The sequence below is a fragment of the Dermacentor silvarum genome, chromosome 10 (assembly GCF_013339745.2).
Source record: "Dermacentor silvarum isolate Dsil-2018 chromosome 10, BIME_Dsil_1.4, whole genome shotgun sequence".
Taxonomy (NCBI): Eukaryota; Metazoa; Arthropoda; class Arachnida; order Ixodida; family Ixodidae; genus Dermacentor; species Dermacentor silvarum.
The window spans coordinates 1,631,765-1,651,727 of NC_051163.1; the positions used below are offsets into that span (position 1 = coordinate 1,631,765).

At 46.0% G+C, this 19,963-nt stretch overlaps 1 protein-coding gene across 2 annotated transcripts in view; it reads right to left on the reverse strand.

Moving 5' to 3' along the window:
- The window catches only part of LOC119431365 (uncharacterized), a 233,188-nt gene that overhangs the window by 41,512 nt on the left and 171,713 nt on the right, over nt 1-19,963 (reverse strand). For both annotated transcript variants that reach the window (XM_049657258.1, XM_049657257.1), the window contains exons 8-9: nt 13,888-14,020; nt 1,685-1,767 (exon numbers count right to left, since the gene is read on the reverse strand). In XM_049657258.1, the coding sequence (XP_049513215.1) occupies nt 1,685-1,767; nt 13,888-14,020 (216 nt within the window). The remainder of the gene's footprint in view (nt 1-1,684; nt 1,768-13,887; nt 14,021-19,963) is intronic.

A 19,963-nucleotide genomic window follows, 5' to 3' on the forward strand; every position in this document is an offset into this window, starting at 1 on the left:
ATTGAATTGGAAGTGGCACAGTCTATTTACACATAACAGCACAAGAATTAGGAACGTTTGTGGATGCATAATGGTGGATGCGTGACATCCTGTCGACTGCAGGCGTACATAAACTTAGAAACAGAAAACAGGTTAAAATTGAGCAGAAGCAATCATCAGAGGATAAGTGCCAAAGTTAAGCGACAGCTTCCTGTTGGATCTGCTGAGATATGCTGCTGGAGACACTTATTGGTTAGCTCTATTGGCAATATGCTATGAGACGCATGGGTGCTGCGATGTTCAAATATTACAAACTACATTAAAACCTTTGTGAAGAAACACAATGTGGGTCAGCCTACCACGACTGACTACATTGTTTCTGGAATCGGCCCCGCTTTAATTATAATTCATTGATTTATTGTTAGTAATGACCAAATGAAGCTAACAACCACTGAAGCCAAAGAGTGCATACAGGTATTCAACTGTGTGTGCATTTTTTTTTTAAATTTAGATGTAGAAATAATTTAATTAAAAGTGAAATGTAAGACAACTTGTCAGCAGCGCAAGCAGTACCCACAACCTCCATATGATGCATGCAGTGCTTTACCAATTAAGCAGTGATAACTGCTGTCCCCCCCTCCCATCACTCACAGGCCAATAAACCTTTACACCCTACATCAGGAAATAAAGGCTGTTAAGGTCAAAACCCTGGCAGCCTGCCCCTAAATACGCCTGTGGATGACACAATGGTACACCTCCACAACCACAACTGTGAGTAGTGCTGGCCAGCACTCGCAGAATTATGTTTACCGTGCATGCACAAACACCAAAGAAAACGGACACTGCCCGCACTATGTGGAGGATGTGGCTTCAGCTCCAACTGTTGTCGAATTGTCTGTTCTCTCCTGCTTTCATTTCACATCATTATTATTTCTGCATTCCAATGAAAAACAAACATACACATCTTATGCCTTTCTTGGTCTCATTTGATCTTTATTAGCAATAAACTGAGCCCCTCAGTTTCTCCCCAATACTTCTCAACCAAGGTCTAGCGTCGTTTCATGTGCACTTAGAACAGGAGTCAGGCAGCAGTGGACGATGATGAGTGCAGCAGCAGAGTGGACTCGGCCATTTTCGATGGCGTGCTGCTGCCAGACGGCTGACAGCTCGTGGCTGTTTTGATATGCCACGTCAAGCGAGCTACTACCAGTGTCATCATGTGCTGCCAGATTTTGGACTAATCAGCACAAAGTAAACAGCAAAGATTTGCTATAAACTAAGTAGTGTTCATTATATTTATTTATGAAATTTGTTTGTTCATCTTAACAAAATTCGTATGTTCAAGAGAAATTTGGGCCCTCATTATATGCTTTGGTTCACTATGATGAGGTCTGATTGTAAAACGCTTGCACCCTGCTGAGTTGCACAGTCTCAGATTCTTTGACACTCAACATCGTTCTTCAACTAATTTTTATAAGTTCATATTCACACACAAAGGCAAAGATAGGTTAACACAAGTCTATTTTAGAAAGGCGTACTGCAAGAGGGGACAACTTGAAATGTGAAGTGCAGTTTGTGCAAAGCACCTTCCATACTCTGTTCTACAGGCCATGCATCCACATGGCTCCTGAAATAACCAGGGAGCATGAATGCGTCCTACAATGAAACAAGAGCTCTGGAAACAGCTTAGACTAGTGTAGCTCACCTTTCCCATTAAAGACTGCTATGCGGGGCTGGAATATTTTTAGTTTGTCCAGGAGTATCTCCGCACCTTCCTTGATCTCTTTCCTGCCAAATAAGAAGAAAGGAAACAGTGCTACTTTGTATGCAAGTAAGATCATTTGTAGAAGAGGCATAAGCCAGCAAGAACAAATGTAGTTTTGCAGTAGCAGTGGTTTCAGCTTTCAAATTTGGGCTTCCCACTACAGTACCATGGATATTAAAAGCCTTGTAGTCTCTTGCAATGCAATCAGGGCGCGGCAGATATGCTACAACAAAAATTGGCAGACATAGAAGTACGGCTATAACAAAGCATGCTACTTGTTTTTCAACTGCATCACAGGGAAGCTTCACCTCGAAGCAAACTCTGATTGACCACTTCCAAGTACCTGCATGTGAATACTCTCATCAGACTACAGCTGAATTTGTTGTATATAAGAGAAAAAGGTTAATTCTACATACTGTAAGACATAGTTTGTGAATATATAACTCAGTACCAAAAACAGATATCGCAATTCTATATATTGCATATGCTAGAGGAATTGAAACGGACAAATTTCATACAAGATATTTGTGTGCGTGTTAAGTGAAGGTCCTAGAGCTCATATCTTAGAAAAAAAAAATACAGGAAAACCTCAGAGCACCCCGAAATATTGCTGTATAATGATTTAGGATTGCTGTACATAATTTTCGAAGTGAAGTAAGCAAATAGGTTATGTAGACCACAGAAATCAAATGGAGAGACTAGAAATACTTCCAAAGTATACTGCTGACGTTGATAACAATATTTGATAACTGTGGCACAAATTATAGTCATCATATTTTGGCAGACAGCATGACAGTGTGATGGTGTTGGTGAATGATGATGGATATGATAAAGCTGCAAACAATGATGGCAGCATGACCAAGGCAACATGATAACAAGGGAATCACAACAGCGTGATGACGACAGTGGCATGATGGCAGCTGAATGACTACAGCACGACAACAATTGCATGACAACAGCTCCACACCTACGCTTCCTTCTCCACTTGTTTACGCCACAGAGGCCCTCCAACTATATGTCCTTTAAAATCATGCAGATTCCATACACTGTATGTGGAGTCGGTCTAAGCAATGCTGTGGTGATCCAGCAAGATGACAAACATGCCCCTCAACCATCAGTCCAGGCAGTGAAGAAATGCAACACACAGCTGCAATATCGGTGCACAATCAAGTTAAAGTAGCAGCTATTTATGTCACTCTGTTTCGATGCCTGTGCGTTTAGTTTTTTTCTGTGTAAAATTCAAAGCAGTTGTTGAGTTCAATTAAACAAGCTACATCACTATGTGTTTGGTGCAATAACTTTGAGGAACGAAGCGAATGCGCGCCTGTCTGTTACAGTTGATCAGTGCGACTGCTTTAATGAAACCTCGTTTCCACTGGCCCGTGCACGTTGTTATCACGCATTTCTCCTTCTGTTCATAACACACTGCCACCCGTGAGGAAACAGACAAGTTGGCTGATCATGACTGTGCTCTTGCTACTCGATGTTTCTCAGTTAGCTGTCGATGAGGAAGTTATTGGCATTGTCCAGTTTTTTCTTTGTGGCTTCTCTGATCAGGTGAAGTATCGTGGATAGTAGTGTGAGGTCTCCCACCTTCATGGTCTCATTGATATTGTTACGTGTGGAAGGACACAGACGAAAGAGACTATTTACAGGGTATTTACACTGGAGCCAGACAGCCAGGCCCACACTCGCTCGCACCAAGAGCACAGACCCACTTCATCGTATTTCTCGCGACGGCTCGTCTCTTAAACATCTTTCGATGATATCGTAATACTACCCCCCCGGTCGCAAAAGCGCCAATACGGTGCTGTTAAATATCCAATGCGCTTTGAGAGTTGTAGGGTTTGAGTCGGGCGACATGGACAATATCACTGGTGGTCACTGCGGAGGACGTTAGTGGGCGTGGCTAGAACGATTTCGTAGGTGACATCGGTCACTTGGCGGAGCACGCGATATGGGCTTGGAAATTGGTATAGGCCATCAGGTGTTATGAACGCGGTTTTTTCTCTGTCCATATCGTCAACAGCAATCTGCCAGTATCCAGAGCGAAGATCAATAGAAGAGAAATAGCTGGAACTGTGAAGGCAGTCAAGGGTGGCGTCGATACATGGAAGCGGGTAGACGTCCTTCTTAGTAATTTTGTTCAAATGACGGTAGTCTACACAGAAGCGCCACGTGCCGTCCTTCTTCTTAACTAACACCACAGGTGACGCCCAGGGACTCGAAGAAGGCTCAATGATGTCTTTATCTAGCATTTTAGTCACTTCATTTTGAATTACTCGGCGTTCCAACGCAGAAATGCGATATGGTCGTCGGTGAATAGGCGTAGCATCGCCAGTAGGAATCCGATGCTTGACCGCGAGCGTCTGGCCTAAAGGGCGATCATCGAAGTCGAAAATATCTCGGTAGGCCGACAATACTTTGCAAAGGTCTTCAGCCTGTGTCGAGGACAGGTCCGCCGCAACCATTTTCTGTATGTTGGGATCGGCGCCCGAGGCTGGTGCGAGGGGCATGCCAAGTTCAGAAGAGCCATCGGTCGATAAAGCTGCCACTTGATGGTCGCCGAGGCAATCAACGTTGGCAAGGCAAATACCTTGCAGGAGAATTTGTTTTGCCAATCCAAAGTTAAAGATAGGTATGCGAGTACAGTTATTAGTAATAAATAGTAAGGACACTATGAGTCACGGTGACGTCATACCGTAGTGGAACAGTGGCGCACCGACGGGGGAGGTTTCGGGGGTTGTAACCCCCCCCCCCCCCCCTGAGGCCAACTTAACCCCCCTCTTTTGTTTAACCCCTTTTCTTTCCTTGCGCATTTGAATACTGCAACTAAGATGCAAGACGCGCAATCGTCTGCACACTCACAAAAAGCGCATTTTTTGACAATTTCCCGTGAAGAAATTGAAATTAGTGCTATTTAGATGGTATTGGCAAACTGTCAACCCCCCCTGGCAGAGATCCTGGGTACGCTACTGTAGTGGAATGTCGGGCAGAGGAGTGACGAGGTACTCGCCATCAGGAACAGGTGGGGAAGACAACAGTTCAATATACGCTATTGACTTTGGTGGTAGGCGAATAAAGCCGTTGGGGTGTAAGCGGCACTGGGGTTCATCAGGAGGTTCTGCGAGAATCGGCAACTCAAGGCGAAGGGTACTGGCAGAGCAGTCAATAAGAGCAAAATGCGCAGAATGTGCAAAAAGAAAATCGAGTCAATGAGTGAGCACGGTGAAGAGGACAGGAGTGTGGCGGCTGGCGATGCTGACACGTGCCGTACACATGCCGACGATAGGGACAGTACCGCCATCCGCAACGCGGACGACGCGTGCCGACGCTGGGGTGAGGACCTTTCTGCGGCAGCTCGTCTCTTGAACATCATTCGATGATATCGTAATACTATACTTGTACCAATCTCTGTCAAATACCTTAGCTCGCAGCAGGCTGCACGATGACATGCTCATAAAAACATACTTCTGCACTATCTTCTTGCATTATGTGCCCTTGTCAGAGTCAGGACAGCAAAGACGAACATGACAGGAACCTAAAGGTCCAACCGCACTTCCATGGATGCAGATGCAGGCTCCAGTTGATCTCTGGCGGTTCTTTCTCTTCTGGTTTGACAGAGAAGCTGTCTGTGGCTAGGATCCCGGGATTTTTTCGTGGTGTAACGTCGACAGAAAACTGTCATCATCAATGGCTCATACCTCAAATGCAATGGCTCATACCTCTGTAAGGCAGATGCTACAAGCACTCGACAAAGTGAAGTGAACAGTGCATACATTCCTCGAAATCGCGCAAGCAATATACAGAACAGCATAAGTTTCAATAAAGAACAAGCTCAAAACAAGCATCTGGACCACATAATTGATGATAAGCTGCTCCTGCACCTACATGCAATGCAAAACAAATAGTGCTCCCCACATGTTTCCAAGTAAAGATTACTGTTGCACAAGCTGCAGCGGCGACGGCAGCTTGACTGTAGCATACGAAGCCGGGAGTGACGTAACTACACTTTCGTATGTAAAATAAGAACCCATTTAGCAACTGATTTGTGTTGTGACAGTGCTATGGGAAGGCCACGTATAGTGAGAACTCCTGAAGATCAGCATGCATACGAGTCGCAGCGAATTTATCTTCTCTCTGGTCCACGTAGCGGCGCAAGCCAAGTCGCAGGTCATCGAAACATCTTAGGCTAATAATTAGGTAAAGTGCATGTGAATGTCGCCATATGAATAATTTCAACTTACGTCTCAATGGGTAATCGCTCTAGTTGTCGTTTACAGCTTCACTGTCCAACTACCTTCACAGCGTGGATTGGAGACCATTTTTTACAGTGAAGCTGTATATGGCTAGGGCGTGTCCGCGAACAAAAACTACCGTCATCAGCAATGGCTTGAGCGCAGTGGTCTTCTTCCACAGCTCGTTTGCGCCCGTCAGTGCGCACGTGCTCGTACCACTGCTCACGTGTCTCATTTTAGCTCCGCGAGTGGTTTAGCTCCGCGACTGGTGTAGCTCCGCGAGTGGTGTAGCTCCGCGAGTGGTGTAGCTCCGCGAGTGGAGGCCATGAGTTGTTCGTACGCCCGAAGAACAACAATTCACAAGGAATGACACCGAGAGCAGCACCGTGAATGTGACTGTCCCGAGAAGAACGTGCCCGCGACGCGGCGCACAGGCGACGGTGCAGAGTTGACGAAGCTGGCCGCAACGAAGGTGCGCAAGGGTTCGACGGTGCCTATGCAAGGTTCAAGAGAGACTTTCCCGACCGTAACTTCAGATCGAGTTGTACAGTCTGCGATCGGCTGTGATTCGACAATGACCTCTCCGAAATCAATGGGATACAGTCGGAAGAACGACGGCACAAGGCAGTGGACGTGTTAACTCGGTGCTTTCCCGGTGAGGAGGACGTTGTGAGGTTTCGAGTGTGCAGTACATGCAAGGATGCTTTCGTAAAAGGTAACGTGCCTCGTTTCAGCACTACCAACGGGTATGTGTATCCTCCCTTGCCTCCATGCCTCCATACTTGCCCAAGTTTAACACCGCCGAGGAGAGACTGATTGCACCACGCCTTCCGTTCATGTGTATATGGTGACTCATGCACAGCAGCGGACAATTTGGCATCAAAGAACAAGTGGTCAACGTACTGATTGACATACAGAAGACCATGCATAGTTTGCCACGCGAGATTGCCAACAATGCCACCATTGAGGTCCACTAAGAAGTCCAATTTGAAAGCGTGGTTGGACTTTCTGCTTGACACGCCCTTGTACAGATACTACCGTTTTAGTGTAGATTGTGCAAAGTTGGACGCGATCCCCAACCACAATGAACAAGAGGAAGGCGAACAAGAGGAGGAAATCAAGACTGCTACGCAGGTGGACGATCCATACGACCCGGCGCAGTGTGCGAAAGCGATGCATGCAGTGAGTCAAACCGTACTGTACAACAACGCGGTAGGTGTTGACGCCGGTGGTGCTTTCCTCGAGGGTAAGACAGTGCTACCTGGCCATAGTTCCTGACGAGGGCCAAGTGCCAATCTCATTGCTGTACGATGAACACGCCGAAGAGTTGGTCTTTCCGCAGATATACCTCGGTCAACGACGGAAAATTACTAGTGCTCACGCCACTCCCTTTGCCAAAGCCAGCAGCGAGGTAAGGCACACGGATCGCCACGGCGTCGAACCATGCCACATGCTACATATGGCCTTCATATGAAGGTAATACGCTTTAACATGATTTAAAAGACCGTAACGTTTCACACGAACTCGCGAGTGGGCAGAGTTGCCATATACGTGAGGAACGACGTAGCCGCTGCCGTCGTGCCTTACCGACGTTTTGTCTACCACCCAATAACGAGAAAGCGTGGCATATTGTGCCGACGTGTGCGCCGTAAAGACTGCCGACAGGATGGTCATTGCCACCGTATGCGTTCGACCTGCCTCTTCCAAGCGCGACGTAGAGGACGTTATGAACGACCTTGTTTGAATGGCTGCTCGATCCGGCCGACAATGATCAAACTTCAGTCCTCGTTGTTAGCGTCTTCAATGTGGACGTGTTACAGCCAGATGGCAATTGGCTGCCCTCGTTTACGCTCGAACGGTTAGTGCTACAGAGCCACACCGATCCCAAGGTACCAACGACTATGCAGCACTCGTGTTTATACTTAACCTTTGCCAGGAACCTGTCCATCGTCGTCACCGAACCCTTGGCCATCTACCATAGCGAACCACAAAGCAATAGTAACTTGCGTTAAAAAATCATCATCATCATCAGCCTATATTTATGTCCACTGCCAGACGAAGGCCTCTCCCTGTGCTCTCCAATTACCCCTGTCTTGCGCTAGCTGATTCCAACTTGTGCCTGCAAATTTCCTAACTTCATCATCCTACCTAGTTTTCTGCCATCCACGACTGCGCCTCCCTTCTCTTGGTATCCATTCTGTAACTCTAATGGTCCACCGGTTACCCATCCTACGCATTAAAATGGCCTGCCCAGCTCCATTTCTTCCGCTTAATGTTAACTAGAACATCGGTCATCCCCGTTAATTTGTTCTCTGATCCACACCGCTCTCTTACTGTCTCTTAATGTTAGGCCTAACATTTTTTGTTCCATCGCTTTTTGTGCGGTCCTTAACTTGTTCTCGAGATTCTTTGTTAACCTCCAAGTTTCTGCCCCATATGTTAGCACCGGTAGAATGCAATGATTGTACACTTTGTGGAAAGATTGTATGTTTTGTGGAAAGATTATGCAATACTGAACATTTCGCCACAAGGAGTCACTGAAGCACTATGTCATGTCTCACGGGAACCGCTTCATCCACCAAATGCCTTCTTTGAAGCACAAAGCGACACTGAAATTATACCTTGTGAGCATCGGCAACAGAGCATGCGATGATAACACAGCATGTGCTCAACATGGACAGCCATTGATCCTATTACAGCACAAAGATTTGAGGCCATATGGTAGAGTTGAGCATCCGAAAATGCAGTCAAACTTTTAAGGGTGCTAAATTACATCCAAGGAGAAAAAAGTTGTCAGATTATATGTGCACGCCATAAAGCATGTGTGCACATAGTGGGGCTAGCAGACAATGCATCCACACTGAGCATGGTTCTCAATGCGTCACTGCTTTTAGTACCGCCCCCTCCTTTTTGACAAAAAAAAAATAAGATGAATGGTGGCTTTTACTTAATCAAGTGCGACCATTACCGACATAGTGAAAGAATAGTCACTGACATATTGCAATAGTCTATATCTCACTTACAGCTAACTACTTTATGGCACAGCGAGAAGTTACAAAAAAAGTTCATTACAGCTGCGCTTTCGCATTAAACAAGTTATCAGGGGCCCAGTAACCTACAGGATCAATGTTTATTATACAAATGTGCCAAACTTGGGACATTTGGCAAGGAGCATGGGACTCAAGTCTGTTCAACTAAAAATGACCCATTTGCAAATCTATGCTCACCATATGTACAGTGCTCAGCAATTCAAGTGCGATACTCGAACCGGATGGCGGCTGGCACTTTTTGCGCCACTGGTGAGCACTGTGGGATCAAATGCAACCATATTGCAACTCTCTCGCCCTCGTCGTATATCACAGTGCCCAACGATTGCACAACAAGGGCCGACAGCCAAGGACTTCAGCATCATGAGCATGCAGTGACACAACAGAATTTTGCCACTAAAACATCATTATCGAAATTTGTTACAATTCCCATTTACAGTCAAATTCCATTAATTCAATCATGATGGAACCGACAAAACTGATCAAATTATCCGATGGTCCGAATTAGAAGAAGAGGCATAAAAAACACCGCAAGACACCACTGCTTCATTTAGCAGTATTTGCCAAATATTGAACTGCACAGATCGCTAATAGTACAAAAACAATGTGCGCCCAAATCTAATGCGCACCAAATTTTATAACACACGCAAATAAAGTAGCTTGCCTCCAATTCTGGCAATCACAAATACAATGTAGATCGCTTATAACGTAAGTCGCCGGAGTCACGAATATCCGCACTATAAGCGGTACTGCAACAATATTCAAGGCCCGCACATATGCAAAACATGTGCACCGAGCCGCCACGCGTATGCGACAGTCGAGGAATGCGGCTAGAACGTTTGCATTCAATTTACAGTCGAATCTCGTTAATTCGAACCAAATCACGCGGTGGCGCCTCTGACCGGCATTGCTCCGGCACAGCCATAGAGTAAAAGCTTAGGAGAGACCCCTCAATGTAGTGCGCGAACAAAACAAAAAAAAAAAAAGAAAAAAAATGCACTGGAAATTTCACCCTCTCTCAAATGGCAAGGTCGCCGATTCTGCGTTGTGCCGGAATATTCGTGTATGCACCCGACTTCTCGCCACGCTACCGTAGCCATGCGTAGGAAATGGCAGTGAACCCTTCTTTCTCCTTTATGCTTCCTCTACTTTCTAGTCACGTGTTGACCTTGCACGGTGTGGCTACGGCGCAGAGGGAACCAGCGGCGCTGTCCAGGCCGGCCAACGAAACTGCCCACGCCGGCAAACGCCCGCTTCCCGATAACGGCAAAAAACTAAACTTCGGGGAGCTGGCGCCGGGCTGGCTGGAGCGGCGGCGCCTGCACGGCGGCAGGCACGCACGGTGACAGTCGAAAGTGAGGGAGCTACGAGGGAGGGCGAGGGGAGCCACCGAAGCGGCGGAGTTGCCAAGGTGAAATCCGCTTCCCTGCCGCCCTCCCTCACATTCCACAGTCTCCGCGTGCGCCCTTCGCCGTGCTGTGCTGGCGCCGCCCAATCCCTGAAGTTTTGTTTACTACCATTATCGTGAAGCGAGCGTTGGCCGGCGTTGGCAGTTTCGTGGCCCTGGCTCGCTATGCGCGCCGTGATATTTCAGGACTCGCACTCAAGATTCTGGTTTCAGTCTCACTGGCTGTTCATTCCCACTTCCTCTACTTCGTCTCTCTACTTCGTCTCTCTTTCTTTCTCGAGCACTCCTTGGGGCGCCCATTTGTGGGGGCGTTCGCCGTCTCCGCTGACTTCCATACTCCCAGGCAGCCGCACTGTAACCGGTATTTCGTTTCCCGCAACTGCACTACAAGCGATACGTGTATACATGGAGTGCCATGGGAAAATTAACGGGAGTCTGAAAAGACCGCACTATATCTGGTCCTGCACTATAAGTGGTTACGTTATAAGTGGTCTATACTGTATGATGAAATCCACAGTTTACCTTTACAGAATGTACATATATTGACACTTCCTGTCCATCATCGTCAATCTCTCAAGCAGCTTTTAATCACTGCATACAAACTACAGTGTAGACCGCTTATAACGTAAGTCGCCGGAGTCGCGAATATCCGCACTATAAGTGGTACCGCACTATAACCAAAACAACTATTTTATTGCGATAATGGACATTCCAGGCGCATTTCTGCCATCACTGTCACCGTGCTCTAGGTTACATATTCGCTTACTAAATAAATTAACAAGCACGGTGTCACGCACGCACAAGCAAACATGAACAGAACTCACTCGTTGACCGCGGAAACGAACTGTCAAAACGCTCAAGCGACGAAGCGCGGCGAGAGAATTGACCTTCGTGCTATCATACCTCTCGCTTCAACGCGACCTATAATCGGCGAAAACACGGCACGCGGCGGACTTTCCCCGTCGCAGATTGCTTTCAAGATAGGGCCAAGGCGATCGTATCGCCGATGTGGATCGCCCAAGATTATGTCCTGCTTCGGTCCACTGAAACCGTTCCACATTGGTTTGCTGGTGAAAATCCTCTCCTTCTGTTTGCGCCAGTCCCAAATGCAAGTTTCAGATTCTCCGAACGCCGTGATGCTGCTCGATTTCCGTCCGTATCTGCACACAGGATCACTTTCCTTTTAAATGCGGCATCATGATGAACTCGGTACTTCATGCTGATAGAGCAGATGGAGAGAACGTGAAGACAGACGGTAGACTATTGCCTAAGCACGTGTACTGCAGCACATGGAAGAAGCTACGGTAGCTAAGCTCGAGAGTGCGAGGCGGCCATTTTGAAATGCTGACGGCTATATGGTAACGCAGATTTAAAGTCGTACTCGATTCAACGCGCACGCAATTTTTGGACCTGTTTTATCGGAAAAAAAGTGCGCGTTAGATTCGAGTAAATACGGTATTTGTGGCTTGAAGGGAGCATTTGCCGTCTAGGTTGACTGCCGAACTTCCAAGCAGCCGCACTGTAACCAGTATTTCATGTCCCGCAACTGCACTATAAGCGATACACGTATACATAGAGTGCTATGGGAAAATTAACGGGAGTCTGAAAAGACCGTATTACATCCAGTCCTGCACTATAAGCGGTTAGGTTATAACTGGTCTATACTGTACAACTTATCTTTCATGCGGTCCATTGTGTTTGATAATGTGCAACTCTTGAACAACTTGAACAACTTCACAAGCGTCGCAAACAGGACGATGACCTACGCCTAGAAACCTTTTTACCAATTTGTGCTACAATGTCTGCAAGTCTCTAAGCACATCAAACATGTGACACAACTCTGTAGCTGCTAGCTTAGCATGTAAAATAACTTGTCTTTTGAATGGACCTATGTTTAATAAACCTGAAAACGGTGCATTGTCAATGCAATTCTAAGTGTAGACTTATTCTGCCGCCATCTTGTGATGGGAAAATGGTGGTAACGCTGGCTCTGATAGGCTGTTACATGCTGCGAATGCCATTTTGTGTGCGTACAGAAAACTTATGAACCACTTCTTTTTTTTTTTTTAAAGAAAGATGCACATTAAAATCGGGTAAAAACGTTATTTTTCATTGTGCATTGCTATTTTCGCTTCAAATTTATCAAAGGTAGGCTGAAAAATTTTTATTTTTGGCAAGACAATGTTTCTTCAATTCAATTATTGTCTCATAAGTGCCACCAAGACAGATGCTCCAGCTATCAGTGTTGAGACTAGGGTTGCCGTTACGATCGAGCGCGTGCATATTGACTAGTCAAGTTTGAATTATCTGGCAAAGGCCCATTTCAGGATCAACATAATGAAAGTTTGGGCCCATATAAATGCATGGGTGACAATCGAGACCTTTGGTCAAAATCGAATTAACGAAAGCCTACTGTATTACAATTCTGAGCTTTGAAGCTGCATCACCTATTAATTTGTTGCAACTCCTATTTGTTATAATTTCGAGCTTTGAATCTGCACAGCCTATCACACTCTCTTGAAACTGTTCCACATGTTCTGGACAGCAGAGACTGCAGCTAGCCATGGTGAAACGGTTTAATGACAGCGTCTCTTCGCAGCTGCAAAAGCACGATGCTGCTTTTTTTATTGCTAGCCATGAGATGGCACATTTAAAAGAAAAACACGCCAGTACCCTACTTGAGAGGAATCAGTAAAGCACTCTGATAAACCTTTAGCGAATACGTGGCAAAATTGTGCAATGCTGACAAGAAAGCTGAAGCAAAAGGTTTTACAAGTTTCATGACACAGTACCCAGCAAACACCGAGATGTGGCAAGACTGAGGACTACGAAGAATCAAACATCATATGGACATCAAGAAGCACAATGCCAGCTCATACTTGTTGCAGGAACATCATAAGAACACCACAACCACTTCAATGACTGGGATTCCACTTCTGTAATAATGACAGAAAAGTACCTGTCTTTGCATTTGTTTTTAGACATGTTATCAACTGCCCATACAATTCTCCAGATACAAAGCTCAACATAACCTAGTGCATGAATGCTGCTCTTTGTTATGAACTCATTGTGGCCCTGAAGCATCAATGTTTTTAACCTTCTGCTTAGGTGAACACTCTTTTTATTTTCTGACAATCCAGCTGGGAATAAAGCACCTGCTAGCTGGGAATTACATGGTTTCTAGCTCAAAATGAAGTATCTTCCAGCTGGAAATTGCATGCTTTCCAGCTGGGAATGAAATTTCTTCCAGCTGGATATTGCATCACTTCCAGCTGGGAAAGTCCCAGCTGTGAAAAATCCCTGGTTTCATAATCCAGTTAGGACTGTAAACTATTTCCACCTGGGATTAAGACATCAAAAATACACCTAATGTTTCTGTCATGTATCTTAGACTAAGTTCTCGACTCCATGGCTTGGACCAGGGTTACAATGTTGTTTGTTCCTTCTGACCTGGATAAATCAGCACTGCTTCGTGTCGTGCGAGCCACAATGTTGGTGAAGCCAATTCCATACTGGATAAGTTTGAAGTCATCCACAGCCGTCATGGGTTCCGGAATGAGGCCAGCCAAGAACAGGCAGCGCCCTGCATGAAGGAATGCACTAATGTTAAAGGTGAGGCCTTCTTAAGATTTGGTGATAAATCCAAAGTACAGGGGGAAGTGCAGAACACTGAAGGGACAATAACAAATCTTTTTGGTCCCACAAGTGGACCTCCAGTTCTCCACTATGGCGAACTTCTATCCAAAACTGACATTAAATGGGGAAGGTTGACACTTGCGCGATTTGGTATTGATCCATGGTAAAATGAGGGTGTGTTCACGTCATTTCTTCTCCATCCTTGTCTTTTCACGCTACCCTCATTTTACCATTAGATGGGGAGTATGCAGCATTGAATAAAAGACAACTGTAACAATATTAGTAGGCACTGACCATCGATGAGTTTCTTTTTCAGAAAAATCCAACCATGCAGCACGACAAAAAATTGGCCACATATCTGCTTGCTTCGCTGCAAATGACGTCGAAAGACTTCTGCCGCTCCTAATACGTAACACCCTCTCTTCTCCCCCATCCCACCCCTCACGCTCTTCCCCTCCCCTCTCACTCCTCTCATGATGGATGCAATGCAGGTCTTGCTGCATTCAATTCAAATTTCCCGCGTTCGCCCTGCTCTCGCACGACCTGTAGGGACCTTTTATTACTGTTAGCTTAAAGCCGGCTAAGAGCCACGGCTTAAGTCGGCTTGTTTTTAACGCGTACCGTCTCTTCGACACTATTTCTAATACGTTGATTTTTCATTTACTAACGTAAAAACCAGTCCAATGTGTATTCTTAATTAAATGAACGCTGCGGATCACAGTTATGTACATATATTCTGCCTCAAAAAGCTAGTGATTGTAAGCAACTTTTTTCTTTTTTTAGTTTTATTTTGCAATATGTTTCCACACTTCACAGTCGTACAAGAAAGTGCTTATTAATATTGATTACTTATACCTTTTATTCCATTATGGACAAAAATAAACATATATTTTTCTGTTCAATGTAATTTTTTCCTACTGTGTTTTATGTAGACGCAATAAAACATATTTTGAACGTGATTCTGATGGTCATCTGCATTAAGCAGGTTTTAAAGCGGATTTCGCATGGTCATATCGTGGGTTTTAGAGGTTACGGGGTCTCGATTTGCGGGTTCTTTATTTTTAGTTGGCAACACAGTCGATCACCGCTCCGTGCGTAGCCGGCGCCAATGGCACAGAGCAGGCGCCATCTGCACCATTTCATTGTCAGGTTCGGCGTCATTTATGTATGCCGTTAATATGTTCTTACGGATGGATCATTCACGATCAGTCCCTAATCACATGTGCGGGTTAGACTGACTGCTGTTGAAGCGGCATGAACTTCGTCACTGCCTATCCAACATGATCTGTGTGCCTAACGGCGGTTAATTGGCCCGATCTTTGCATATGCTTTTGCACTTTACAAAATTGTTTTTGTTGACGTTGATTTTTTTGTTGACATTCTATCTGTCTGTGTTAAGCTATCATTTCGATCGGTCCTCTCGACCCAGACGAACCTTGTACGGACAGAGGCGGCCCCAGCCAACACGGCGCCGTTCTGTGAATTGCGGCATTCGGGCGCTGTGTGTGCGGTCCCCACATCGGGTTGACGTCAGGGAGCGCTTGCAGTGACAAGCGCTACCGCGTCAGCCAGGTTAGCACGTCCGCAGCGCGATCGGCGTTCCTTTTGCACCGAAAATGAAGTGAAACGCTCGCTTGAGTGGCATCGAGCACAAGGGGCTCCGCATGCGACATGTGGCACTGCGCGGGTCTCTACATCGAATATATAGAATATTAAAAAAATCTAATACATGAATACCCCGTCCCCCTTGCACAGAAGGAATTGTCAGTTCTCGTGTTTCTCTGAGCGCTGCGAGCTGCTCAGCGCTGTGGGCAGCTGCGCCCTGCAGCCTCCGCAAGTTGTTTACTAACACGACAAATTCTGCCTACTGCGCCCCGGCGCATGCACTTTGATGGTCTTTTTTGCCACTCAAGCTTTTTGTGTAGACGGATGCTTGAAATAACTTTAGCCTCGGCCGACATTTTTATACGTTTTTTGCTACATTTACTAGCCATACAGGTTTGAAGCACATGCTTGAAATGGACGAAAACTCAAAAGCGTATCACAAAACTACTTCATTTTAGCTTGACAAAAATACATGGTTTTCAATGAAACTATGATTGGGAAATGAAAATAGTTCATTACATCACGAATTTCATTAAATCAAAGTTCCCTCTATCGAGGTCCGACTGTAATTGACATTCGATTCATAAATCAAATTATTTGAATGCTCACTATTCGATTCGATACAGTGATATTCGAGCATTCGCACACACCCATAGTAGAAACACATTATCCATGGGGCATTCAGATCATGTCCCAATATCTGTGGACCATTTTGGAGAAGAATAGGACATCTGCTGGCCATCCAGTTTCGGATATCCTACTAAGCATGTCCCGAGGATATTTCATCTGGACCTTTTTGGTGCACACATGAAACAGAGCCCACCCAGAGGCGCTGTTTTTCAGTTTCCTCGTGACAGAATTATATTTTCTCATATCCCCCAATTATGATCCAAAACTGGTCACATGTAAACTGTATGTTGCGCATTATATGATGCAATTTGTTTTGAGTACTACAGTTCGTTGATCAAATTCTGGAAGACCAGCGCTCAGACGAAATACACAGAAAAGAGCGACAGACACATTGTGCTGACTAGTATTGTGCCACACCGCACGCCTTCATTGAGATGACAAGTGCTCCCCCCTCCCTTTTGCATTCTTCTGAGCACCACGACTAATCCCGCGATGAAACAAGAATGCAACGCGGGTGACTACATGCAGCGCCAAGACTTCTGCCACCACGAATTAGGAATGCGACGCGGGTGACGTGAGCACCCACCCTGCCTCGTTCCTGCTGATAAGGAGCCGAAAAAGGGATTTAAGGCAGGAACCGGTCCATTGCTGGGAGAGAGAGTCACCACCAGCCACCCAGTCAGTCTGGTGCACTCTTACCAAGCTACAGTGGACTCTTGTTGATACAATCTTCACGGGAACCGGAAAATATAACATATCTGAAAATCGTATTACCCGAACATAATCGTATATAAGAAAAAAATGTATTATCCCGAAAAACATATTATGCAGAATCGTATCAACGAGGTTCCACTGTACATGTATGCTATTACCTGCTATATCTGTACATATTGTATAAAGCTTTTGTCTCCTCTTCGTCTGCTCCCAGAGTCTCTCGCCCTCAAACCCGGAGTTGCAATACTAGTCATCGTACGAGTTTAATGCTTTTTGCTTCAAAGTTTACACATTCCCAAAAAACAACAAAGAAAGTAAAAAGGGCGTTGGGAACACAGATCAGACCTATCACAATAGATAAAATATCTCCTTTCTGTGCAGCTGCACTCATGGCGTGCTAGCACACGTTTCTCCTCTCTTGTGTATCAGAAAGGCTTCAAATATTTTCCGAGTACACTCCTCGCGGTAATATTGCGCCATCTAACACCTGTTGAAACCCGGATGACACTTGCACTTGCTGGAATGCATGATGAGATTGCTACCTATCGAACCCTTCAAAGAATTTGCGTGTTTCCTCAGATGGTCGTGATACAACGACCCATCTGGCTGATGTAACATCAGCCACAGGACAGCAGAATCAAGGATAAACAACTTTGCTGTGGCATTTAATAAACTTTTTTGCATGCTTTGGTTGCGTTTTTTTCCAATTAACCAATCTACATAGATACTACAGCTTGTTAGGAGCACTAAAGATAAGCATGACTCTTGCCTTAGTAACTATCTTTCCCAAATTACTTGACACCTTATGGACATACGGGATTACTGCAATGCCTCTTTTTGGAACTGTCAAGGTGCTTCTGCTTAGTTTGATTTTCTTTCTGTGCCTTGTGTTTGGCCAACAGACCTTGCACCACACAGTTGTCTACTTGATTCCGCTGTCCTGCAGCCAAATGCAGGAGTCAGTCAGATGGGTCGTTGTATCAATGAGCGTCTGAGGGAACACACAAATTCTTCGAAGTGTTGAATAGGTAGCAATCTCAGCATGCATTCCAGCAAGTGCAAAAGTCATTCAGATTATGACAAAACAAATCGTGTCAGATTGCGCGAAATTACCGTGAGCAGAGCACCCGGGAAATATTTGAAGCCTTTTTGATACACAAGAAAGGAGTTAAGACTTAGAGATTGACTCCAACCAAATAAGGAAATTTACTAGCCCGACGTTTCGGAACCAATTCGGCTCCTTCTTCAGGGGGTATTCTTCGGAGGTGGCGGTGTGCCGCTTTTAAAAGGTCCATCGTAAGGTGCGGAGATACTTGACAGGGCACCTGTTCTAGACAGACGAAAGAGGTGGTGGGAGGGGGGGCTTCGGCGTCGCTGGTCGGCTGGGTTGACTGATGCTGGGCGCCCTTTAGTCGCGGGAATGCGTTGACGAGGGACAGGGGGGGGGGGGGGGGGGGGGGGGGGGGGGGAAGGGGGACGAGATGTTTTGGTGTTGCTGACCTAGAGCGGGGGGTCCTTTCTTCCCTTCGTCACGTCTGCAAGGCCATGAACATACAAAGAAGGAAGGATGCCCTTCACGCGGTTTATATTACCCGCCGTATTCTGAATGTGCCATGACTCCAGTAGTAGCCTTTTTCGCCAGTTTGTCTCTGTTTGAAGGATTTGGGTTTCTTGGAAAGAAATCTTGTGGTCAGCGTCTTCGGAATGTTCGGTGACGGCGCTGCATATTCGGTTGAATGTTCCGACGTCATTTTCATGTTGTCTGATTCTCGTTTCTGTTGTCCATCCCTCGTCAACGCATTCCCGCGACTAAAGGGCGCCCAGCATCGGTCAACCCAGCCGACCAGCGACGCCGAAGCCCCCCCCCCCCCCACCTCTTTCGTCTGTCTAGAACAGGTGCCCCGTCAAGTGTCTCCACACCTTACGCTCTCTCCCCCTTCCTCTCCTTTCTTACGATGGACCTTTTAAAAGCGGCACACCGCCACCTCCGAAGAATACCCTCTGAAGAAGGAGCCGAATTGGTTCCGAAACGTCGGGCTGGTAAATTTCCTTATTTGGTTGGAGTCAATCTCTAAGTCTTAATCAATTTTCCCAACCAGACAGGCAATTCTGTCGAAATGTTTAGCTACAAGAAAGGAGACACGTGTGTCAGAACGCCATCAGTGCTGCTGCACAAGACAAGGAGTATCTATTGCAATAGGTCTAATCTATGTTACCAACCCTCTCTTTTCCTTTCTTTATTATTTTTTGCGAATGTGTAAACTTCAAAGCCAGAAGCAATAAACTCATATGGTAGCTAGTCAGCGCAATGTATGTGCCACTCTTTTTTGTGTATTTTGTCTGAGCACTGGTCTTCCAGAATTTGAACTGTGCTAAACTAACTGGCTCAAATGTTTACCATACTGAAGTTCAGTTCGCTGAATACAGTATAGACCACTTATAACATAACCGTTTATAGTGCAGAACTGGCTACAACGCGGCCTTTTCCGACTCCCGTTTACCTCCCATAGAACTCCATGTATACGCATACCGCTTACAGTGCAGCCGCATGAGACGAAATACGGGTTATAATGCAGCGTCTGCGGGAAAATCTTGCCGACAAGGGCGGCAGCGAGCACACTTCTCAACAAGGTGCGTGCTGCCGGCCGGCCCGTATGCATTATTCAATGCAATCAAAACTCTCGTTAATTCGGACTTATTTGCCCGCACATCGGTTAATTTGGACTACTTTCGGAGCTCGGTGAGCGAGGAGCGCCACAAATGTGCGACGCAAAAGAGCAAGAACGGCGCTAGCATCCAACCGAAACGAAGCGGCAGAGTCTGCATCGCCACAGCCATCAGTTGAAATCGTACAGGAATGACAGAAACGCCGGGACGCTTCGAGCCTATTTGTGTCTTTAAAGCCTGTATTCTTGCGTTTACTGCCGCGCATAACACCGCG